Source organism: Sphaerodactylus townsendi, linkage group LG10 (genome assembly GCF_021028975.2).
Source record: "Sphaerodactylus townsendi isolate TG3544 linkage group LG10, MPM_Stown_v2.3, whole genome shotgun sequence".
Taxonomy (NCBI): domain Eukaryota; kingdom Metazoa; phylum Chordata; class Lepidosauria; order Squamata; family Sphaerodactylidae; genus Sphaerodactylus; species Sphaerodactylus townsendi.
The window spans coordinates 62,705,268-62,731,627 of NC_059434.1; the positions used below are offsets into that span (position 1 = coordinate 62,705,268).

Here is a 26,360-nt window from a genome sequence, read left to right on the forward strand (position 1 = left end):
TTTCCAGTCTGTAGGTGGCAATGTTGCATCATCCATATGTATGACCAGCCTAGACTGTCCATCAAGATGCTTTGTTTGTTTGGTCTTTTGAGGGATTTATTGCTTAATAAGAAACTGATCCTGCCAAGGTTTCTGCACGTGAGCGCTTTTATGCACATGAGTAATCTCACTGGTCTTGACAGAACTACTCACGTGCCTGTGTTTTGACAGGGTCAGATTGGAAAGTTCTCGACTGGCAACCATGGAGGACTAAATCCTCTGTTTGCGCCTCGAGCAGGTGCAGAGGCCGCAAGAGCAGATGCAGCACAAGCATCTTCCTCATTCTCCAGCAAACCAAATACCAAGACTGTGGCTATCATTGTTTTGGGGTTTGGAAAGTGCCAGAATGGAGGGATTACATGGCAAGAAAGGCAGGGAGTGAATGGCTAGGGTTTTGTGGGAGCCGTTGAAAGCACAGGGAGCTGAAACAGCCCAACTTTTAACAAGGATGTGGAAGAAAATTTGGAAACGGACGGCATAAAACATCCATGTGTTGTTGGTTCAGAAGGAAGACTGTGAGGAATAAAAGAAGGAAGATACAAGCAAATCTTAGGAGGAGCTGATAGAACAGAAACAAATCAAAGCATTTAAATGGCACGTTTTAAACCAGTAGCTCTTATTTTAGCAGTTTAGCACTAAAACAGAGGACCAGAAAGTGTAAACATCATTTTTTGCCCCCCGTGTTGACAGAATGAATGCAGCACCAGTCCGGTCCCCCTCTACTAAGATCCTGCCCCTCAATAACACACGCACACAAACACAATTGAGTGCAAGGAAAGTTGCTATCCATGTCTTGTTGCATGGCCTAATGCAGAAAGGGCGGAGGAGAGAATTTAGGGGGCTGCTGCATTTCACCTACTAATTTGCTTTCAGACAGGTTATGATGGGCCCACCTAGGTCTCTTTTACAACCCCTCTTCTAAAACTAGCCCCGTAGGCAAAGTATCAGCTTTACAGGTTAATGGCATGAAGCACTAAGGAGTCAATTAACCCACCCCCTTGGGAATTAGGTGGGAGAGGTTATTCATTTTGTCATTATGAAAGAGAACAACTGTGTGAGAACAGTGTGAAACCTGGCCTAAGGGGCATTGCTCACTAGGGAATTCAGCAGGTTATCAGACAAAACTAATTTCTTTTTACCTCAGTTCCCTATCTGAAAGAGAGGGATATAACTGTTTGCTTTGGACAATAGTTGTGGGAGCAAGTGAATACTTTACTGTCCATATTGATGTGCTGCAAATTACTTTTGTTGGTAAATAATAAAAAACGATAGCAGGATGGCAACTTGGTAGTTGATATTAAGTCTGGAAGGGAAGGGGAGAGAACCCAGAAGAAGACAGGTCAAGTGTGGCACCAGAGAGAAGAGGCCCAGATGAATTTGTTTCATGCTGCCCTAGTGACTGTGGTTCTCAGGGAACTTACAAAGCCCTATTGCTGCTTTTGTTAGTAACAAAAATGTTTTCTTACCTCCTTGCTTTGCTCACCAAGGACAGACAGGATGCTACCGTAGAAACAGTGGGACAAACAATGGCGACAGCCTGATAGTGCATTAAATTAAATAAGCAAGAATCCAAATGGTCCAAGTAATATAACAACTGGTATGATTTCCTTCCATTCATAAAAATATGCTTATATGCAAATACTAGAAACTTAAAGGACAGCATGAGTCAACTTGAGTATCTGATGATAGACTTTGATATTACGCACCAGTGGCGTAGTGGTTAAGATCAGGTGTACTCTAATCTGGAGGAACCGGGTTTGATTCCCTGCTCTGCCGCTTGAGCTGTGGAGGCTTATGTAGGGAATTCATATTAGCCTGTGCACTCCAACACACACCAGCTAGGTGACCTTGGGCTAGTCACAGCAGACGCGTAGTGGCAATGGGGACATCCAGGGCAGCTTGTCCCGGGTGCCGTCATTCCCGTCACGTGTCAGGGGCAGGGCAGGAGGGGGCACTTGGGCAGCTCATGCCCTGGGCGCAGTTCCCCCTCCCTTCATCACTGAGTCACAGTTCTGAGTTCTCTCAGCCCCACCTTACCACACAGGGTGTTTGTTGTGAGGGGGGAAGGGAAAAGAGTTTGTAAGCCCCTTTGAGTCTCCTTACAGGAGAGAAAGGGGGGATATAAATCCAACTCTTCTTCTTATGTGTTTCATTCTCAGATAAACCATACTCTACTGTAACAGGGTAGAGATCCTAGAGAAGAAAAAGGGTATAGCAATAGGTGTCTATTTGTAACCATCTAATCAAGCTACATAGTGGTGGTCTTGCAGTTCAAAACTAGGGGATGTGAATTCACTTGTCCCTGGATAACTTGGTCTGTATCGCTTTAGATCAAATCTTTGACGGAATTTTAAGCCTGAGGGAACCTTTGGAATTCTCCCCTTCCCCACCAACTTTTAAAAGATGCTTGATAGGCACAGGGAAAGGCATCAGCAGGTACCAGGTGCCCACAAGCACTAAATTAGGGAGCACTTTTTTAGGTCATACCTGGAGAAATTAAATGAGGGTTTTTAAGTGTACAAAATAAGGACAACAATTATTTAGTAAAGGAAAGGAGGTACTTGGAAAGCAAGTGATGAGAAAGGTGGAGAAGTGGACAAGGTTAGTGAAATATGTGTAATTCAATACCTCTCTTATTGAGCATCCCTCTTAAATTAAGGATTGGGGGCCATCACAACTGTTTTTACATGGTGAAGCCAATCTAAGTCAGCTTTTTAGGAAAGTTGACAAGCCATCGTAAGGTTAGTGTATCCACCTAGAATATGGGAGACCCAGGTTCTGATTCCAACTGTGCCATGGAAATTAATTAACTATTCACACTCGCCTATTGCTGCTCCATGCATAATTAATGTCTAGATACATAAAATTTATTTAAATTTTGTACAGTACAACTTATAAGTTGGCACTGAGATGAACTCAGTGTAACCGCTTCTTACTCTCAGGAGTAGGAGGGCCTTGTTTGCAGGGGGTGGGAGTAGTTTTTGCCCCCTTATAAAAATTTTTCCTCATGAAAACAGTGGGCTTTCACAAGACAGAATGAGCATTGGTTGATAGGCCTGTGCGTGGTCTCACAACAGAACAGTGTTCAATAGGCTTCAAAGTGATTCAGCTGTGGCATAACTACAGCCGTGGCCACATGCGACATAGCCTGTAGCTCTTTAAAGAGGATTAGCTTCAGATCAGGGGGAGTATTCATCGCTGAGTTTCTTGTAAAGTAGAATATGCTAATGAAATGGAAATGTCTACAGCAAACATTGCATGATAACATAAACCCTTGAAACTGAGCTTAGTGCCTTGATAGTCCACTTGTAGAGACAAATTTCTTTCTCTTAATGTTAATCAGACAGGAGGGGGAAAGTACAGGGTTTTGCTTTGGGGTTGTTTTTTTAGAATAATACCTCTTCAGAGGTAAATTACAGTAGCACCCCCTCCCCCAGAGCAAATTAAGAAAAGATAAATAGAATTTTTATTTTGTTTTACCTTTTAATCATTGTAATAGCAGCAAGCATCCTGGGGTGAATTTATGGTCTAGGAATATCAATATTCTTGAAGTTACTTGAGAAAGAAACAGCATGTCACACTTTAAACAGTTTATATCTTTTTCCTTATCTGTCTGAGTTGAGAAAGCCCAAGTTCAAATTGTACTTCATCCATTATCTAACTAGACAATTTAGAGTACAATCTTGAACACAGTTACACTCTTCTGAGTCCACAAGTCAATAGGCTTAGAAGAACATAACTCTTCATAGGATTTCTCAGCATGTTACCACTTCAGCCCCATGTGATATTGCTGTGAGAATTCTTGAGATTTGTGAAATGTTTCAAATACTCTGAGGTGCTATATTTAAACTTCCAATTGTGCAGTCTGTATTCAGCCAAGATGAAATGGAAATAATCCCACACACGGTTCTATAGGAACATCACAAAGTCAGCTCCAAAACTGACCATTAGCCCGATTAGCTCAATACTATCTAATCTTACTGACAGTGGCTCTCTGAGGTCTCAAGCAGAAGGGATCCCCTGAGATCTGTTAAGTAGAGATATCAGGGTTGGAACATGGGGACTTCTGCATCTAAAGCAGGTGCACACTTACCCAGCCACAGTCCACCTAGTTCACAAGTTGTACAGTCATAAACACACAATTTGTGCCCCCTGCTGCGCATATACCTACATATTATCAAGAACTGGGAATGTGCGTTCATCACATGCACATGTTAAAGTTTTATAGCACACATTCAGTTTTTTAACATATGATAATAAAACTTAATATCTCTTTGGCACTTCACATAGATTACTTTATTAAGCACCAACCCATAAAATATGTGAAATCAAGAGGATCCTAGGGTGAGGGAGAGTGGGGTCCCTAAAGCCGAGTGCAGCACAATCCTAAACAGAACTGCACCCCTCTAAGTCTGTTGAAGTCAAGCATTGCACTGCTGGTGAGTTCATGGCAGAGGTTAGATGCAGATCACCAACAACCCAGGTTCTTACAGTGCAATCATAAGCACATTGGTTTCAATAGATTTAGAAAAGTGTGACTCTGTTTAGGCTCATGCTGCCAGCTGTTGCATTACATTCCACCTCTACTATACGCCTGCATAATAAAATAGCCCACAGCCTTCGTGTAAGAGCTTGGTTCCTTCTCATAGGAAGATTCTTACACGTTTCAGAACTCTCCATTGACTTCTTTCTCACAGCATCCTTCCAAGTTAATGCACTATTATTTCCCTTAGAGAACTGGATGCAGAAAGACAGCAACTCTTTCTGGATCTTCCTTGGTAATCCATATTCTGAAAAGACATACTGCATTTTAATAGCAAGATATTGGGATGCCAGCCTCCAGGTAGGACCTGAGGATCCTCCAGAGTTACCACTCATCTCTAGACTACAGAGATCAATTCCCCTGGAGAAACTGGATGTTTTGGAAAGTGGACTCTATGGCATTTTACTCCACTGAGGTCTGTCCTCCTCAGGCTCCTCCCCAACTTCCAGAAGTTTCCCATTGGATCTGGCAACCATACCCCCATACCGGTCCAGTGGCTGAGGTGGGACCAAACAGTACCAAAACATACTTCATTTTCTCCACATTCTGGTTCTTGACCTATTCCTGTCTCACCATTTGTCCAGGTCTGAACCCAACGCTTCTTTCCCAGGTCACATCTCTTGCTGGGTGCTCATGAGGAGGGTTTGGCCAAACCACCATCTAGCTGGCAGCAAGGGGAGGAGTCAATCCCAGCAGCAGTACCAATCACCTGGGTGACCACAGAAGCTAAAGATTTCATTGCATTTTGATACTTAATGGCCATATGCTGAAAGTTTAGTTTTAAAGGTTAATACTTGGTGGCGAAGAAACTGGAAGTTTCTATGAAACTACTTTATAATTTGGTAAATTTTCGTGTTTGTGTATGATTTTGATGTTGAAGGTCAAATTAAAAATTTATCACAAAAAAGAGGAGAGAGAATATGGCTGCAACATCCTAAGATGAAACTAACCCCTTCCTTGCAAAGGAATGACTGCGGGTGGGTGGTTGTGTGGGAAAATAGAAGATTTTGAAAGCATTCTGTGTTTAAAGACTTTGATAATCAGAGAACATTAGGTTCTAAGTTTATACTTATAGCCCCTCGGGGATGGGGCGGTATAAAAGTTGAAGAAAATAAATAAATAAAATAAATACAAATTAGGTCTCCTCAAAGTATCTTAAATTGGAACCAGATTATTAATTTATTATGTTTCTTTTAATGTGGCTAGCTTACATTGATGGCATTTGTGAAGACAGAAAGACAGAATATAAATGTTATATACATAAATAACATAAACATAAACAAGCATAAATAAATAAGAAAACTAATCCAACAGTACAGGCTACATCTGCTGACCCTTAGCCATATTGTACTCATAAAATATAGTATCAAATATATTAACCACCATTTACTGTTTGCAATCTTCATGGCCTGTTAACATCAGACAGACTAAATATTTTGATGTGCCAATAGACTTTAGTCACTGGAGTAGCCCTGTTCAGTTCAGATCTGCTCCTTAGGTGAAGAAATCTACTTTCTGTAGCTTACACCTTCCTAAGTGCAATTCAGGACTGGCTACATGTGCCGTGAGTTTGGAGAGGTGTTCGGTATACATGCATGATTCTAGCACAATAGAATGCATAATAATCTCTCTTCCCCTGAGAGGTCATTGCAGGTTTCGGACATTTGCACATGAAGAATTAAAGTGCTCTATAGGCTTCATCGAATCCTAAGAAAGGTTCAGAACAGAGGGTTCCTCTGGTTCATTTTGAAAGCGTGAGCTCACATTACTTACTAGCATTTCAGCTCTCTCAACCCAATAGCTGAGGATTTTGGTGGCTGGTTGGTTGGTGAAGGGTTTTTTTATTACAGCATTGAAGGGTTTGTCTCTGTAGACATGGAGGGCTGATGATACATATTCATGAAAGAGAAGTCTTCCCAGACTCTGTTAACATTGACAAAGACTAAGCTGTTTCACACAGCAAGTGGAAGGGACTTGCGGGCAAGGGCGGCTGCAGGACCAGATTAGCACAAACAACAATCTTATTCCTTGTGTCACGTGGCCTCGCCTTCCTAATGATTCCCCCCAGTTGTCGTTTGTAACAAGGCTGTCATTCAGAGATGGCTTCTTCTGGCCATACCCAGATAACAACAATTTCCTTAACTTCTGTTTTATTGGACGCCACCAAGTAAGATCAGAACTGAAAGGCAGTCGTTTCCACTTGTTCATACATTCGAGTTTGGTCACTTCAAAGGTATCTTTGATCTAGAAATATGTGGTGTACCAAATTCATTATGTCTTTTTAACGAGCTTTCTAAAATTTATTGCTCTTTATGTCAACTATATTTCTTTTCTTTTTTTAATCAAGCCACGGTTTGTGAGTTGGGTCGTATTTTAAAAGAGTCCAAAACTTGTACTTTTAAGGTCATTATTGGAGGAAGACAACAGGTGCTTTTGTTCCCTAAATTGTGGCCCTCTCTCAAGATCCGGCCTTTGGCCACATATTTCCTACTTAGTAAAGCTGTCCTTCCTGAACAAGCACCAAAGATGTAGGGCTTGCAGCAGCATTAAGAGAATGAATTGAAGAATTCATCAGTACAGGCATAATGAGACAAGAGGGGGTTTCGTATCAAGCTGAAGCACATAAAACTGTTCTTTCATCCAATCCTGACTTTCTCATTAAGTCCAAGTTACAACATAAGTTCAGAGCATTGACCCCCTTACAACAAGGATGGGCAGTGTAGCACCTAATATATCTTTTGTTCTGACCCACACTATTCTGGCTTCCTACGGGATGGTGATTTACCTGCAAGCCAGTTCCATCAGTGGGGAAAGCAAGGAAAAGCTGTGCTTTTAGTATTTCTGAAAGCCATATTTTTATAAAAGACATTGTTCTCATTTTCTTACTGAAGTAAATGGCTTCTAAATCCAGCCTGGCCATTCATAATCTCTTTGGCCTATCTTTAGTTAGACCATTCTGAAGATTTAAGGGCATTTACATTGTCATGGGGGATATCTTTTTCCACAAATCTGCCCCTTCCTGCTGTAGCCCACTGATCCGCACCCTGAAATGTTATGACTGGGGGTCAGCAAAACCTCATTTTCAGCACTGGGGTTAAAGTGAGGGGATTGCAGTGGAAGCAGGGAATCTTAAAAACACTCAGGTGCACAAATGTCTTTAGAATTGTGCAGCTGGATACTTGCTGACTCCTTTTGCTGTCTATATGAATATACCATTGTCAGACTGAAAGCGGAGCTATTGTTTCATAATACTAAGGTGAGGGGATTTGAAGGGGGCAGTTAGGGGACAGTTAATATTGCCCCCCTCAGCCACTTTTAACCCATTTTCCGCAGCTGAACTCCAGGAACAGAAGCTACCAACTGCCTAGAAGAAAGCATATGAAAGGGAGAATCAGTGGGTGCTGGAAAAGTGTAACACTTTTCTTATCTTCCAAGTTTCCCTGAAAATGTTGCATCTATTATCTATGTTACCTTAACATTGGCTGGGTCAGAGGCCAATTGGTCATGCTGGCAGGGGCTGATGGGAATCGTAGTCCATGAACATCTGGGGCACCAGATTTGGACACCCCTGGTCTGGGTGACTGGTACATTTCCCTAGACAATGGCAGATGCCATACTACTGTTCTGTTTTTGGTCAGGTACTGATTTTCCTTAAGTACTATAAATGTACTTAAGTATGTATTTTGGATGTAATAGAGTAAGCGAGCTTGTCAGTAGTAAGAGGAACTATAACTCTCCATTACATTTTCCTGGCTTGGGAAACAGAGAGGTTCATAATCCTTTATTTTGGCATCTAGTTTACCCTGGATTGCATCTGACCACCTCCATATACCGCCAGCAGTGAGCATAGTGACTTCTGTTCTAGTCCAGTGTAGTCTATCTTTCATTAAAGTATGATGTTTCCTTTCATGGTTAATTTGCAAAGTTGTTGTTTTGGTAAGGTGACCAGATGGTCACCTTCGTCAACCGGGACGGGTGGGCAGACCCCCGTGCGCGCGTGCTTACACACACTCGCGCAGCCGCAGGAGCGCACAGCCTTCTGGGGCGCTGCTGTTTCCCGCCCTGTGACAGGGGGGGAAACGGCAGCGCCCCAGAAGGCCATGCCCCTGCAGCCACATGCGCATGCAGCTGCAGGAGCGCACAGCCTTCTGGGGCGCTGCCGTTTCCCGCCCTGTGACAGGGTGGGAAACGGCAGCGCCCCAGAAGGCAGTGCGGCAGCCTTCCAAAACCCGGGACATTGGGGAAAACCCGCGGGACGCGGGACAAGTTCTCCCAAGGCGTGAATGTCCCGCCAAAAGCGGGACGGATGGTCAGCTTATGTTTTGGGGGGAGAGGTAGGATTTTGTCCCTTTCTCAGATCCTAGGTGAGCCCTGCAGCTTTAGAAGGCACAATCCACCAGGTATGCCTCCTGCACTAGTTTGTTACTGAGTAAATGAGGTTTATGTAAAACCTTTTGAGTGTATCAATTCCTTTTGATCAGAAGTACGTAGAAGATAGTCCTGGTGAATGGTATTCAAAATATAGAGAATGTGCTGGACAAGAGCATCCTGTGCCTTTTACAGAGTCTTCATGTAATGATATTTAGCCAGTAATGTTTATGGACGTCCTGCCACAAAAAAGCTTCAGCCCTCCATTCCCACACATTAACCCTTTGTTAAAGGGATTACCCACCTAACTGTTGTACAGATACTTCCATAAACAGAATAATAGATTCCTATTGGGAAATGTACATGATGAATCCTTTCTGGGGGGGGGGGAAATTCTAATACAAAAGCATTTGAATAAAACTGTTGCCAGAATAGAAAGTGTTGTTCTAGACCAGGGGTGGGGACCCGGCTGACTCGCCGAGCGTCTTGACTCAGGGGCTTCTCGTGGGAGAAACTCCTGCTGGCTGCCTTCGAGGCAAGCCTGGGCGAAATTAAAGGCAACGAGGTAAAGTGAGAGCAGAGTGAGGAAGTGGGGAGGGCAGGCAACTGGTGAGACGAGCCATGAGGGCAAGCAGGTAAATGAGCAGCCAGATAGAGTGTGTGTGGTGTGAGCCCAGTGGGCCAGTGAGCTCATGGTGAGCAGGCAAGGTGGAGTGGAATTGGTGAACAAGTGGTGAAGCCCGAGCAATGACGGAGCAAGAGGGAACAGAGTGGTAGTGAGCAAGTGAGGCCCGAGGGGCTTGAAGGCCCGAGACAGTGGTGAGGGAAGAACAAGCAGGTATGGTAGACAGAGTGTGAGGGGGGCAAGGCAAGCAAGATGTGAGCCGGGCAAGTGGTGAGGGGGGCAGAACCAAGCAGGTGTGGTAGGCAAGTGGCGGGCAGGCAGGGCAAGCAGGTGGCCAGGCCCGGGCAAGTGAGTAGGGCCGAGCAGAACTTATGCAGAGTAAAAAGCGGGCCTAGTAGGAGGCAAGTGAGGCCGAACAGAACAGGGCAAGCAGGTAAAAGTGAGGCCCAGGCAGACAAGTGGCTGGCCGAGACAAGGAGCAAGCAGATGTAAGCCCAGGCGGAGCAAGTGTGAAGCGGGGAACAAGGCTAACAGGTAAGCTGGTAGACTGAAGTGAAGCTGAGCTGGCCCGGGCAAGGCAAGCAGGTAAAAGCGGGGAGGCGGGAGCAAGTGTGAGCCGAGGGGGCACAAGACAGAGCAGGGTAAGACGGAAGCGGGCAGTGTGAGGCCGGGCGGGCAAGAGCAAGCAGGTGCGTAGTAGGAGCAAGTGGCCAGGCCAGACAGAGAAGAAGCAAGTGGCATGGCGAAGGCAAGTGGCTTGGTAGACAGGACAGGCAAGCAGGTGGTGAGGCAAGTGGTGGCCAGACAGGGAGACAGAAGCAAGGTGCATGGCGAGGAGCAAGTGAGTGGAATGAGACAGGGCAGAGCAACAGGTGTGGCAGACAGAAGTGATCGAGGCCGAGCAAGACAAAGCAGGTAGTAGTGAGGCAAGTGATCGGGGGGGGGCAAGGCAGGTAAGCAGGTGCATAGTGAGACAGAGTGATCAGGGGCAAAGACAGCAAGCAGGTGTGAGGCGGAGCAAGTGAGTGGAAGCGGCCAGTGACAAGTGGTGAGGCAAGGCAGGCAGGTGTGGTGAGACAAACCTCGGCCAGATTAGACAAGGCAAGCAGGTAAAGCGGTAGGGCAGAAGTGAAGCTTGAAGTGAGCAGAGACAGAACAAGCAGGTAAAAGTGGTAGACAAGTGGTAGGCCAGACGGGAGGGCAAGCAACAGGTGGTGGAGCAGAAGTGAGTGGTGACGGAACAGGGCAAGCAGGTGTGGTGGAGCAGAAGTGAAGTGAACAGGACAGGCAAGATTCCAGATGTGGTAGACAAGTGGCCAGTGGTGAGGCAAGAACAAAAGCAGATGTGGTGAGGAGCAAGTGGAGTGGGGCCCGATGACAAGGCAAGCAGGTAAGTGAACCCAGAGTGGACATGAGGGAACAAAGATGGCAGTGAAGACAGAAGTGGTGAGGAGCAAGCCAAGCAGTGGATGTGAAGGTAGAACAGGAAAGTGGCGGACTTAGGGTGGAAGCAAAGCGAGTGAGGGAGGCGAGGGGGGCAAGCAAGCTACCCGAGGGCAGAGTAGAGAAGCCCGAAGGCGAGCGAGGCCCGAGAGGCGCATCCATGCGCTTCTTAAGAGCAGAGTGGAGTAAAAGGTAAAAAAACCCTAATATATACAGTGTTATCTTTATTTTAAATGTCAAAAATTATTTGCGGCTCCAAGTGTTTTCTTTTCCTGTGGAAAACGGGTCCAAATGGCTCTTTGAGTGTTAAAGGTTCCCTACCCCTGTTCTAGACGGTGTTAGCAGTCTTGGGGATTTTGAGATTTTAGGAATCTTGAGGATTTTGCTTTGTGTCTTCTGACTACCATACAAAGCAAGCCAAATTCCATTCCTTATCACTTTTCTGAAAATCCAGAATAAAAGTGTCCATGGGCTGAGATTATTTTCTGCTCCACAAATGGCAGTGAAAGGGGAAAAAATCTGCCTTCTAGATAATATTTTGTTTACTGTGTGTATGGTGCTTTCCAAATATCTAATATAACCCAAGTCCTTCTGTAAAGCTTATCCCTATAGTTTCTAAAAACAATCTCCTCACTCCTCCAGGCTATTCCTGATCTCATTTCTAAACACAAGTGCTTCTGCGTCAGCTTTGGATTGGGGGGGGGGGGGTAGCTGTGCAGGGACCGGCCCTCCTCCCCTCCTCCCCTTTTCCCCCATTTTGCCTGTTAATTGGCTGAGACCACCAGAATTTGGAGGACGCAGATGTCACTGGTAGTTTGCCTAGGGAGCACATTCATGCCCATCTGTTGCAGTCTAGAAGGCTGTTCATATATCCACAAGGCCTTCATTTAATTCTTGTCAGAAAGTAATGTAAATCCGTTTACCTCAGAGGTCGCAGCCGAGATTTATGCCAATGAGCCCCCTGCAATTTACACACACACACACTGTAGTTGTATAGGAGAAAAGAGCCTCTTTCATGTGGGTGCATATTAACAAGAGAGCTTGCCTTAGGAGAGGCTTGCCTTGAGTAAGGGCTTTCCTGATTTTAATACAGCCCTCTGCCATTTGGAGTACCGAGCTTTACCACAAAAAAGAGTGAAAACTTAGTCTTGAAACCTAAAAAGTCAGGTAGAAATTGAGCCTCTTGCAAACAGTCATGTCTGTCCTCTCATTATCTTAAGCCATTCAGTCGTTCACACACAAATGCACATGTTAACACTGATAGAATATTTAAAGAGGAAATTTTGTTTTGGGCTTTAACTTGGGATAGCATTAATTCCAGTAAATTTTCCTGATGTTATGTACAAGGCAATTCTCCCCATACAAACCCAAGTAAGCAGGTATAAAAAAGGATATAGAAATCAGGCGGCTGACAGGCCTGGAGAAAAATGTTCTGTCCCTTTAACAGAGATTTAATAAGTATAGCTTAATATGTGGTGTAAATTACATCCCTTAAAGGGGGAGGACTTTTTTTTCTACACCTAATAGCTGCAAACCCTTTCACAGTAGTAGTAGTCCAAACTAACCTGCCCCACACACACAAAAATATACCACCACCACAATTATTTAAAGGCCAGTAAGTTGTTTTGTTTCCTTGAATATATTTTATAGTCTAATAATTTTCCCCAATAAATTAGAAATATACTAACTTATATAAGGAATATATGGTGTAGTGGTTCAGAGACAACGTGGGGTAGTGGTTGGCTCTGGTGGAACAGGTTTGTTTCCCCACTCCTCTACGTGAAGCCTGCAGTGTGATCTTGGACCAATCACTGTATGATCCATCATTCTCTGGACATTTCTGGGACGTGAATTTCACTAAGCCCTGTGGAACATACCCCCTAGATTGGGGCTCACTGATATTCTTAGAAATAAAAATTCTAATTATGTTCTTGGACTAACTGTTCCCATGTGTTTTTGGCATTTCTTACAGTAATATTAATATAGCATTGGATACATAAGCCATGTATTTACATATAGTGCATGTGCAGTAGCAGAACTGTAAAAAGATATTTTACATGCTTACAGGATTCTAGATTCTACATCGTTATTGGAGCCCAGGCTAGAAAACTGCTGGATCCTAAAACAACTCAGTTTGCTAAAATCTATATGGTTCAGTGTTTGAATTATTTTTTGGAGGGGTGGGTGGTTTTGTGTGTGGGTGTGTTTGATGATTATAATAGGAAGACTTTTTGCTGCCATTTGTTTTTCTCATGTATGTTTTTCTCATGTATGCCAACGGGAAATAGGGGAAACCCTTAATGAGGTTCCTGCTTCCTGCTAGGTCTCAAGGTAATTCAAACCTCCCTCATTCCCCACCCGGCTTTCCTAACAGGACAAAAAAAATTGAATAATGCCCAATGCATTGATTCAAGGGCCACCATGACTCTCCACCCAGAGAAGGGAGAAGTTTAAATGTAGCACTTAAAATAATTAAAATGTTTATTTGAAAGTCAAAACAGCTCCAGCCATAAATAATGATTTTTCTTTCAATTGACTGTGCTGAGTCCCCACTGAACACTCCTGCGATGAGCTTTATTTGTTCCCTGTTGGGATTAATCCATAAATGCCATTTCCTCATGGAACTCATCGAGTCTTCGCTTCCCCTTCATTGGTCTCCCTGGAATTGTAGCACAGCCTGAAGATCAGAATTAGAATAATACCTTTTTTGAGGGAAAGAGCTTAGGGGTTTTAATTGGTGGTTCAGAATTTTATATTGTCAATGTTGCTCTGATTATGCATCCAGTGTCTCAAACGTACAAAGACGTGGAAGCACAGAGGTACACCTGCTGCTTCTCCCCGCCCCCCAAAAAGCAAACCTGGATAATAATTCTTTAAAACTAAGTGCAAAAATGTATGTAACATGATTCAGCCTGAATCAGCTTCATCATAATTTCTAATTAATTCTTTCTGATCATCTAGCTTAGAATAGCTAACATCTTATTGGAAAAGGAAGAGCTGAATGGTGGACCCTGGTTCGAAACCCTACTCTGTCATGGAAGCTTGCTGGGTGATATCAGGCCAATCACATCCTCACAGGCTTAACTATCTCATAGGGTTCTAGGCAATGGTGGGATTCAGCAGGTTCGCACCTCTTCGGCAGAACCGGTTGTTAAAATTGTGCTTGTATACAACTAGTTATTAATTTTTTTGAATCCCACCACTGGAACCGGTTGCTAAATCCTTTGAATCCCACCACTGGTTCAAGGGTGCTGGAAGAGCCACTCCCCCACTAGTAAGAAAGGCAGCATATAAACTAAATACAGTTGCCTGCATGACAGTCAAGTAGATGCATGCCAGTTGCATGGACATCTATTTATTTATCTATTACTTATATTTTTATCCTGTTCCCCCAACACAGCAAGCTCAAAGCGACTTCCAGTATCATTTCAATAAAACTATACACAATCCGTCATGACTCCTTAAAAACCCAACCAGGCAGAACTATTTAAACTGAAAACACACACACACACCCCCATAATCACACAATCACACCAAAGAAACAGATGGGGAGGGAAGGGAAGGCCAGCTAAATAAATGTAAACCCTGTTGCTGTCCTCAGCTATAGGGCTGGTGGACCAGCTCTGCCTTACAGGCCCTGTGGAACTGAGATGGATCCCACAGGGCCCTGGTCTCACTAGACCAGGCTTTGCACTCGGCTGGGGCCAGCACTAAGAAGGTTCTGGCTATAGTTAAGGACCACCAGACACTTTTCAGGCCAAGGATCACCAGTAAATTTGTAGGTTTTTAAATATGTTCAAAGAGATACTTAGCAGAGATGTGGAATGGAAAATAAAGATAGCCAGAGATACTTTGAGTTGCTTTTGTATGAAAATAGTTTATTAGCTCAGGGAAGGGTTACATGGGGTAAAACAACCACAAACTGTACTTCTCTATTACATATTTACAGTAAATGACTACATTTTGCAGCTATTTGCTAACTAGCCTTATAACTTCTACTCTATGTGCCTGTTGGCATGTACGCAAACTGACAAATGGCTAATCAGTAGAGTCGCTCATAAAACAGTGACCTCAGCAACTTGTTTACATACAAACAGTTAACCCTTTAGTAACTGAATTGTGACAGACACTTGCAAAAATACCAACAAAATTGTTGTTAGCAAAGTGTAATGTTCTTTGGGGGGGGGGGGCAGTCCCACAGGTATGATGATCTCAGACCATTTATGGGCATATCAACTGTAGCTTTTGTTTTACACAGAAGTTGCTTTTAGTTTATTCATTTCAAATGTTTATATCCCTTTCTCTCCCAACCAACAGAAATCTAAAAACAGGTACAATCTCTCAAAAATAAAAAATACAAGTAAAAGGAAACAAATCAGTCTCCACTCATGAGCTACCAAAAGCATGTCAGAAAAGCTCTGCTTTACAGGACCTCCGAAATCTGTACAAGGTGAGGGTCTTCCTCACATTCTTGGGAAGTCCATCCACAGCACCTGTGGCAGTCCCTAAGAAAGCCCGAGCAGAAGCAGTTGTCACTTGAGAGCATCTTGAGTGCACTTGAGTGAAAGATGTACTCATCAGCCTTGGGTCTGATTCTTAGAGCTGCCTTATGGGCACATGTGAGTGATGGTTGGGCCCGCAGGTACAAGAATACCAGATTATGGCAGGCTTAAAAGGTTAAAAAAAAACAGCTCTAGGAACAGCAGTTTAGCAGCCCATGTTGTGATCTTAACCCCAAGGTGATGTATTCAGAATAGTACACCAGGCCTGATTCATATAAACCTTTGAAGCACGGTTGAGTGATGGACCCTGAAACCCTGACAAAGGAGTCTTGTGACTGCGTTACCTGGCACTCAGATCATAAATCACAGTACCACTGCACAACCCAAAGGCGGTCACTGCAGTATGAGGTTAAAAGGTCTTTTTTACCATTTGGGTTCTGGTTTTAAGTTTTTACTTGTGCAAAGGATTTTTACGCACCCCCTGGCTGGCCACTTCGCTGTTTGGGACTTTACAGCTGTATTGAAAAGCAAATCCTTTCTCTCTTCATGCTCCAGTCTGTCAGAGAGGTATGTCTTGCACAGATTGTCGCATCACATGGACCCTGGAGTAATTTCACACCCTTCTCTAATAAAGTCCTCTGAGGCTGTCATGTACTTCCCCTATTATCCCTCCCTGCTTGAGCCTCACAGATAATTGATGATGCTTTCGTTAATCATCTCCCCCCCCTTTCTTTTGTTCACCAGGTAGCTCGGCCTGGAAAAGATCCTTTTCATTTTGAATCTGTGTTCTTCTCACAGGCAACTGATTGCTGCACACTCAGGGACAACCTCCCCCCTTCCCGATTTGCAGCTGAGTGGGAGCAAGCATCATGAATAATCAAAAAATGGTGGCCGTCCTGTTACAGGAATGCAAGCAAGAGCTGGATCAGATCTCCCTGGAGGTGGAGGACCAATCCAAGGGAGTCAAGAGCAGGCATCCGCAGAACGGAGGTGAGGGCCCACTGAAAGGGTACCAGGTGCCAGAGAGCCGATTGCACAGAGCTGTTTCCATCTCCACCATGCCCTATTTCTTTTTTTTTTTTTGTCTCCTAGCAGACAAGTGTCAAAAGATTACTGGATTTCTAGGACATGAATGGGATGTGAGCTAGAAGGCAGGCAGGGTAGGAAGCCTACTTTGTACCAGTGAATTGCTGTCACTTCTCATTTAAAGCTTCAGTAAACATGAGGCTGTAAAGAGCCGTTTTCGTTTGAGAAAAACAATGCTCCCAAAGTTTGGCGATGCACATAAATTTCAATTATAACAAAAATTAATGCAACTCCTGAATGCTGGCTGTTATTTGTTTTCTTTTCACTGAAGTCCGCCCATCCCTATTACTGAAGTTTTTAACAGCTTCTCCCAACACAGTTTTTTGCGTATACAAGATGGAGAATTCAAAACTTTTAGCACCTTAAAAAAGTAGTTTTTGAAACGATTATGCAGCACTGAGCATGTTGAAGGAACTATAAATGCCAGGAGTGTGATGGAAAGAATCTGGTTTTTAAGCTGTGCTGTGAAAATGACACTATTTTTAAAAAAATAAGAAAATTAAGTTTCGTCATCTATTAATAGTAACATGAAACCGTTTATTTCTGCAAGTTGTTTTTGAGTTCAGCAGGCTGGATCCCAAGTATCCAGGCCACGAATGAGGGCACTTTCCCTCTTCCATTGGCAAAGGGCTCTGCATGGAAGGCAAATATCACCCTTACTGCAAGTTATTCATAGGATCTGTAATAACTCCACCACACCCAATACCAAAACAAAACTTGAGCCAAGTCAGGGACCTCCTAGAACATAACTAGACACAGCCAGCATGCAACAATACAAGTAAAACATGAAACTAAACCAAAAGGCTTTCACCTTAAGGGATCATGTTAAAAATAAAAATAAGGGAGCAACAACGAATTCACAACTGCCCACAATATGACTTGATCCCACACACAATCTTGTGCTGTCTAAATGTTGTCATGTATAAGGTGACCAGTGATTTCACCCACTTTCCACCTTCACCTTTACTGCCTAGGTAGAATATTTTTTTGTTAAGAAGATTATTATATATTCAACCAATCCATCTGAACATTGCTCTCTAACTTGCCGAGAGCCAGCTTGAGAAACGTGGATTTTCCTTTGTCAGGCAAAAGGCATAATTACTCCCTGCCCGGTTCTCTTGCTGGTTTGAATCTCAACTGCCTCTTTCTATAGGTGCATAAATCCTAACAGATCCTATGTAATGCACATCTTCTGCAGTTAGGATGTTTTCTGCTCATGTTCTGGTCACTTGGGCTCTAGCCTTCACTGTCTGTGGCACTCTGACATTTGTGAATCTAGTTTATGTGTGAATGTGGTGTGTGCCTTTTTTAGATGTCCTTTCTTTCATCCCACAAAGAGCACTTTTGTTTTCTTGTCACAAATTCCTTTCAGCTTTATTATCACTCTTTAGAATGAGCTATTGAACTTCTAATCAGGTATCCCTTTCTTCTGCTTCAGTTTCTCCTATTAAACAATGCAGAGCATGATAAATAATCAGTTTAGTTCCAGATAAGGTGCATCAGTGCCCTAATAATCACTAGATTAGCCATGGTCCTTCAGGTAAACTGCTTCAGGAAGTAAAGGATCAGTGGCTCAGGCTTTCCATAGGATCCATTGCCCCTTTCTAAAGCAAAGGGGTGAAAATTCCCCTGGTTAAAAACAATGAGGCTATAATATTAATAATATCACAATCTGTATGAAATTCCACAATCTGTGATTATTTTGTAGGAGAGTGTGCTAAGACTTCTTTTTTTCTTGCTGATGCTTTTTCAAAAGCCTGGCAAATTTACCAAAGCCACATGAGGAAAGAGCTGGTTGAGGCGGAAGTTTCAACCAAAGGAATTTGCGATCTTGAAACCTGCAGATTGTCTTGTTTCCCTGGCATTACTGTCATCAAATTATAGGGTATTTTTATTGGGAGGGAGGGAGGGAGGGAGGGAGGGAGGGACGGACGGACGGACGGACGGACGGACGGACGGAGGGACTCAAACAATGTTAGGTTTGGTTCTGGAGGGTTTTCTGGGCTGTGTGGCTGTGGTCTGGTGGATTTTGTTCCTAACGTTTTGGCTTGATCTGTGGCTGGCGTCTTCAGAGGTGCATCACAGAGAAAAGTCGGTTTCTCACTGTGTCACAGTGAGAAACAGACTTTTCTTTGTGATACACCTCTGAAGATGCCAGCCACAGATGCAGGCGAAACGTTAGGAACAAAATCCACCAAACCACGGCCACACAGCCCGGAAAACCCTCCAGAACCAGTTGAATCCAGCTGTGAAAGCCTTCGACAATACAATGTTAGGTTTGTTCATCACTGGTATTTTTGCATCACAAGGTCATTCTTACTATCCCGGCTTAATAAATGACTTTGCTCACTTCCTCTTTACAGAATGTATTTTAACATCAGGAGTACACATCTGTTCTCCTTAATACTCCTAACATTACTACACAATATATGCTGCAGTGACATGTACTACTATCACTTACTGCTCAGCCATGAAGTTCACTTCATAGGCTAGTGCTTATGACAATAAGGTCCACCTAGTTTTGTATTGTATTTCCAACAGTAGCCAACCAGATAATGCAAGGCAACAAGACAAAGAGTGGGATCCATCCAGCTATTCTACACCATTTCCTTCCTTACTATAGCTCCCATCCCACATGGTTTTTGTCCATGCAGATCCCATCACTCTCAGCATAGCATTTTTGGCTGACTCTCCCACCTCTCTATTTCACCAGCTGAAAAGCTGGTTGGATCTAATCCAGTAACTCTCCCTTGCAGTTTGCTTCCAGCATCTGTTATTCAAAGGTATACTGCCTCTGGACTTGGAGGTTCTGATTAGATCCCACAACTAAAGACCATGTTATAGACTCATTACCTCTGGCCTTAACCTCCTTCACAAGGGTATTGTGATGCCAAAATGCTACTAAGCATTCCTAAAAGAAAGAATAGGATACAGATATAAGAAATAAAATATTCAGCATTTATTTAGTGCCAAGAAGAATCAAACTGTTAAATGGATACTTTTGCACGCTCAATCCAGATTCCTAGGAAACACCCTTCTTCCTTTCCTTTTTGTCTCCTGTTTTTCCCAAAGCAGGTGCTGTGTGTGTTTCCCTTCTAAAATCTTCTTTCCATGACAAGCAGCTCCAGTTTACCTGCAGGGCAGAGCAAAGGAGATTTCCTGATGACCCCCTGCCATTATTACTCTAACCTTGGGAGAAACAACACTTGTAGCCACTGAGAAGCCAGACGGGGAAGAGAATTGGGGGAGGGGGGAGGCAGGTTGGGTGCCACCCTGTAACCTTAGCGACCAAATCACTTTATCTGCACTTTGACCTTTGCAGCTTTGCTCCCTGATGATCTGAAGACCCTCATCGAAGAGGCAAAGGAAATGAAGTGGCCCTTCGTGCCAGAAAAATGGCAGTACAAACAAGCCATCGACCTGGAAGACAAAACAAACCTAAAAGATGTGATCAACGCAAGACTGCATGACTTACTGGTATGACATGCTAGACACCTACCACTAAAAACCTGCACTGGGATAGACAGTGAGCTAACCAAGGGCCAGCTTCCCTGTTATACAAATGACCCCCATTCTTCTACTGTTGCTTCTGCCAAAGGACAGCTGCATTCCTGGTTGCACTGAGGTCAATGGCCACATTCCCCTCCTCATCAATAGAACGAGGTTTTTAGCTCCACATTCTACCCTCAACCCAACTGCAGCAGGTTCTCTTTTTTTAAGGTTTCACACAACATCCTTGTGCAGTTGTTCATCTTCCAGGTTTTCCCTTGCTTCAGAATAGGTTTTTTTCCCTTTAACTTGCTTCTGGCCACTGTATTTTAAAAAGGATATTGCCGAGCTAAAAAAAAATCCAAAGGAGGGCAACCAAGATGGTTAGGAAGGCCTGGAGAGTCTTGGACTTTTCAGTGTGGAAAGAAGACAGCTAAGAGGAGACATGATAAAGGTTTATGAAATTATGCATTGTATATAAAGCTATATAAATTATGCATCGTATATAAAGCTTTTTATCCCTCTTACATAATATTAAAACTAAGGGCATATAATGAAATTGAAGAGAAATAGTTTCAGGACAAACAAAAGAAATGAGTAGTGATAGCCACCAGTGTAAATACCTAGACAGATTCATGGAGGAGAGGTCCATGAATGGCTACTAGCCATAATGCTTGAATGGAGCCTTTCTCTACAGAGGTAGCAAACCTCTAAATACTAGTGTTGGGAGGAAGCCATAGGGGAAGGTCTTGGCCTCTATAGGGGAAGGTCTTGGCCTCTATAGGGGAAGGTCATGGCCCTTAAAAGTAAAGGGTTGGCCATTGTTTGTTGGACTAGATGGACTAGTGGTCTGACCCAACAAGTTCTTTCTTCTTATGTTCTTGTATAGTTTGGTATGATCTTTCTGGAAAGTTAGTGTGGTGCCCCCATTGATTGGAGCTTTTGCTTCCCCACAGGGTCCTCCAATGCCTCTGACTCCTCTGTGACCTCAGAAATGAGGATGGAGGTCTCTCTGGCTGCCTCTCTCTCACAATCCACATAGTTCCCCAGCTCTAGGAACTGCTGGTTTGACTTCCTCCTTGGCCTTGGCTCTCCCTTCCCACATATAGGGGTCCCCCCCCTAATCAGGACTTTAGGATCAGGAGTGTGCCTACCCTTCCTTGGCCCCATTACCCTTCTTCCCTGTCCATTTCTGTTGGCCCCTGCCCCCTATTGTATCTTGTATCTTCCTCTGGCTCCACTCTCCCTCTACTCTCAGACTCCAAGGCCTGGCATGTGGCATTTGTCCTGGGCCCAACTGAGCTGTTCTTCCTGCTGCCTCCATACTCAGCCTGCTCCCCTCCCTGCTGTCCATACTCAGCCTCCTTCCCTGCTGTCAGTGGCTGGCTGCGATTGGCGCAGCAGCGCAAGGTGAGTAGTTTTCCAGAGTCTCCTGTGGAAGTATAAGAGGCCCAACTGTGGTCCCCTCTCCCATCCCCCCCCCCCGGTACAGCAATCATCCGGGGCAGTCAGCCCTGGATTCCTCTGGAGCTGCCCTGAGAGGGCAAGGGGCATTGGTGGAGCCCAGTTCGGCTCAATCCCAGGCAATAGCTTTCCCCATGGAGCCAGAACCAGCCACCATCCTGGGATGCATATTGGTTTGGATAACCTGTGAAGGCTTTCTCCATTGTGGTGCGCTCTTCCATCAATGGAATATGGACCTGCCCCAAGCATGAAAGACACTCTGAGTCATTTTAAGCCATTTTTGTCCCACATTTGGCACATTTTATAAAATAAAGCTTTCTTCTCGGCTTCCATTGCTGAAGAAGAGTTTCACCTAGACGCTCTCAAGCCAATACTGGCGTAAAAAAAGAAAGAAATGAAGCCCACTCAGCTGCTACCTCTTCTTGCAGGGGCAATAAGAGAACTAAGGGGAGTGCTCATAAGAACATAAGAACTAGCCTGCTGGATCAGACCAGAGTCCATCTAGTCCAGCACTCTGCTACTCGCAGTGGCCCACCAGGTGCCTTTGGGAGCTCACGTGCAGGATGTGAAAACAATGGTCTTCTGCTGAGCACCTGGTCTGCTAAGGCATTTGCAATCTGAGATCAAGGAGGATCAAGATTGGTAGCCATAAATCGACTTCTCCTCCATAAATCTGTCCAAGCCCTTTTTAAAGCTATCCAGGTTAGTGGCCATCACCACCTCCTGTGGCAGCATATTCCAAACACCAATCATGCATTGCGTGAAGAAGTGTTTCCTTTTATTAGTCCTAATTCTTCCTCCCAGCTCCTTCCTTCTCTCTCCAAATCACATGACCATTTGGACGGGAACTCTCGTGCACAATGTTGGAGATGCAATTTCTTTTATAGGTTCTTAGTGCTCACACAAGTGTGGTTGTCTTGTTTCCTCCAACCAAAATAATGAAATCTGTTAGTAAATCTGTAAGTAGTTTGCTAAAATAAGAGGCCTGTTTTTACATATACCGGTAAATGGTGTGAATTATGCCCTGTAGAAGAAGAAGAGGAAGAAGAGTTTGGATTTATATCCCCCCTTTCTCTCCTATAGGAGACTCGAAGGGGCTTACCATCTCCTTGCCCTTCCCCCCTTACAACAAACACCCTGTGAGGTGGGTGGGGCTGAGAGAGCTCAGAAGAGCTGTGACTAGCCCAAGGTCACCCAGCTGGCATGTGTGGGAGTGCACAGGCTAATCTGAATTCCCCAGATAAGCCTCCACAACTCAAGCAGCAGAGCTGGGAATCAAACACAGTTCCTCCAGATAAGAGTGCACCTGCTCTTAGCCACTACGCCACTGCTGCTCCCACTACTGTAATATATAAATGTTTTAAAATGATGTATAGTGTAAAACCTATTTAGCTAGGGCATTTTTATCCTGACCTTTCTTTGAGGAGCTCAGCGATCATCCCTGTTTTATCCTCACAGCAATCCTGTGAAATATGTAAGACTGGGAGCAAGTGACTGGCCTGGGGTTACCCAGCAGAAGAGGGATTTGAATCCAGGCCTCCCAGATCTTTGTCGAGCACACTAAACGCATGCCCTCTGCAGCACTCTGTAAATATACTGCCAAAGAAACAAACAGAAATCAGAAAATTAAAGAAAAAACCAGGAGTGATGCAAAAAAGCTCACAAGGAATTCATTCAAACAGTAAAATAAACTCACAGGGCATATTTGGATATCCTTAGTCAATAGGTGACTGGGTTAATGTCAGGTGTCATTTGCCCCAAGTGCAAAATATCTTATACAGAATTGCTCTGTTGGAGCTTTGTAAGAAAGCCCTTCTTTTCTACTTTTTTGCATACCCCTAGATAAAGTGGGTGGGTTTGTTTTTACACAAATTCCAGCACTAAGTGGAGTTTTATTGTGATTCTGAATTTGTTTTGGTGCATTTTCTTCCTCCCCACCCCCTCCCTTTCCCTCTTCCCTTTCCTTTTTGGTGTGTGTGGCCTCAGACAGAAATTTATGGTGGAGGCTGACCCCTTTTACAATGCCCACAAAGCGTTCAGACCACAGCACATTTGGCTGCTCTCTCCCAAGATAAACACCTGCAGTAAACTCCCCGAGAAACCTGGATAGATGGGAGATTAATGCGGCTGTAATAGCAGAGCAGTGTTTGCAAGCATTATCCTCTCACCCCAGGTAGATGAGCCTTCTCTGAGATGATACCAATTATTTATTGGCGAAACATCTGTTGATAACTGCAGCTGCTTCGGCCAAACAAAGCATATCATGGGGTCATAGACTATAGGGCCCTACAAACCTACCTCATGCTAGTTTGAGACTATTCAGCAACACACACCAAAGTCCATGGGGCAACCCCAATCTTCAATGTTTCATCATGCCTTAAAAATACTTTCAAACTTTCATTCCCTTTTCCCTATGTGCTTTGAAGTGTTATTTCATCTTCCTTGGTAATTTATATTCCAGCACTATTGTATTGCAGCAAAAAGGGATACCACTTGTTTTGTTTTCCATTTAATTGTGGATTGGCTGACACTTTGACCCATATTATTAGTATTAGTAATGAAAAGGGTTACTCTTGTTCTCTTTCTTTCCCATTTTTTTTAAACCCTAAAATTTCAAGGCACAGTAAAAAGTTTTTTCAGAACTTTGATCAAGCTGGTGAAGGGGAAATTATGCTGATGAGTTTGTGGATTCATGCGGGAGGATGAAATTCTGAATGTTTTCTTTTCACAGGGGAGGGGGATGTTGAAAGACTTATTTTAATTCCCACTGAAAGAGAAATAAGCCTTTGTTGATATTGTTTAGGGGAAACTTTTAACATGTTTCATCGGAGTTTATTCTAAAGTGGCGAGCAGAGAAAAGCTCTCCAGTGGAATGAGCCCGTGTTTGTGAAGTGCTTTGGGATCCTTTAATGGAGTGTTTATTATTCAGGCAGGCCAGATTTTTGTGATCCTTATTCACAGTGTGCAGCATCTTTCTTATGGAGTAGTTTCACTGATCTCCAAGTATCTGTACGAGAGCACTTGGGTGCCTGTCTGGAAGTTTGACTTAGCCTTACATTGTTACAGCCCGTGCTTTGTTTGCAGGCTGTTGCTCTGTTGAGAATGCAAAACAACCAGTGCTGCTGACATCACCCTTTTAAACAGCTCAGCTAGGCAATAGCTGCAGGAATCTATTGTGCAAAACAGCCAAAAGCAAAAATTGATCATAAGAGGAAGGGGGGTGGGGGAGACAAATCCAAATCTGGCAGTCTTAATAGGAAACAGTCATCTCACAGCAATGCAAAATATTCACCTTTAATAATAGTAATAATAGTAAAAATGTGTGTATTATGTGCTGTCCTGTCACTTGTGACTTACAGCAACCCATGAATTAGTGACCTCCCAAACACCCTATTGTTAACATCCTTGCTCAGGCCTTGCAAATGGAGGGCCTGGCTTCCTTTACTTATGTTTTTGTTTGTTTAGCTAATTATTTATTTATAGTTTGTCTTTCTCGCTGGGACTCAAGGCTAACTACGCAGAGGATGTCAATACAGTCAACAAGATGGGACATTCAATAAACACTGAAATCAGATTTGAGTTGTAGAACCAACCCAAAGTCTAAAACACAGAGTTGAAGCAAAGCATAAGAGTTAACAATGCACATTAAAGGATGGAAAATGCATAATACACAAAGCAGACCACAGCAGTTTATACACAATAGTATAGGGTACACAACATTGCACAATACAAACCACAGCAACCTATACACAATAGTACAGGCCACAGGAGCTTTGTGAAGTCCTTTGTGTAGTGTTACCGCATTGCCTTCATAGAAAAGCCCTCGATGATGATGATGATGATGATGATGATGATGATGATGATGATGATGATGATGATGATGATGATGATGATGATGATGATGCACCATGCCTTACACCCGCACAGTGATATTGATAGATTATACCTTCCCCGGAGATCTGGTGGCAGAGACTTACTGCAAGTAAAGCAATCAGTGGAGAAGGAGAATCATGCGCTGGCCGATTATATGAATGAAAGTCAAGAACAGTCAAGAATTTTCCATCTAGCTCCCAATAATAGTTGAGCTGTGACATTCTTCATCAACTGTAGTTTCTGAATTAATTTTGAGGGAAGACCAATGTACAGTGTGTTAACAATAGTCTAATCTTGATGTCACCATTGCAGAAGGGGCAGATAATGACAAACCATCTCTGAACGTCTGCTGGACACAGACAGACAGACAGACAGACAGACAGACAGACAGATACTGCATGTTGACACTGTTTTTTGAAGGCCAAGGACTCTTTAGTATATTTTCCCCCACTGGTATGTAGAACTGACTCCTCATTCCTGTTGCCTAGCAAGATGTGCTATCCAGAGGTGGGATCCAGCAGGTTCTCACCAGTTCCCAAGAGTGGGTTACTAATTATTTGTGTGTGCCGAGAGGGGGTTACTGGGTCTGCTTTTCCGTTAGAAATTCCATTAGGTCCAAAAATCATAAAGTCCTGTTGTTTCCTATGTGGCTGGTTAGCGAAGGTAGAAAAAGGGATAATTCTCCCTGTTGGGCTGTTTTAAAAACATGTTTTAGAAATATGGTAAAGTTCCTTGTTTAAGGAAAGTATCCTTCTTTTGATTTCTAGAAACAAAATTATTTGAAAGTATTAAGTATTTGACAGGCAGTCAATTAGAGGAGAAGTAGTTGTTTCTGTTGGCAGTAGACGATAGAACTCGCTATAATGAGTTTAAATTATGGACAGAAAGATACCAGCGGAAATTAGGAACTTTTTTTTACAGTAAGTGT

General features: G+C 43.6%; 1 protein-coding gene across 1 annotated transcript in view; it reads left to right on the forward strand.

Moving 5' to 3' along the window:
• Nucleotides 1–26,360, forward strand: part of ALPK1 (alpha kinase 1) — a 63,649-nt gene that overhangs the window by 10,288 nt on the left and 27,001 nt on the right. Inside the window, exons 2-3 of the mRNA XM_048509326.1 lie at nt 16,319–16,510; nt 19,929–20,083. Of these exons, the coding sequence (XP_048365283.1) occupies nt 16,390–16,510; nt 19,929–20,083 (276 nt within the window). The 5' untranslated portion in view covers nt 16,319–16,389. The remainder of the gene's footprint in view (nt 1–16,318; nt 16,511–19,928; nt 20,084–26,360) is intronic.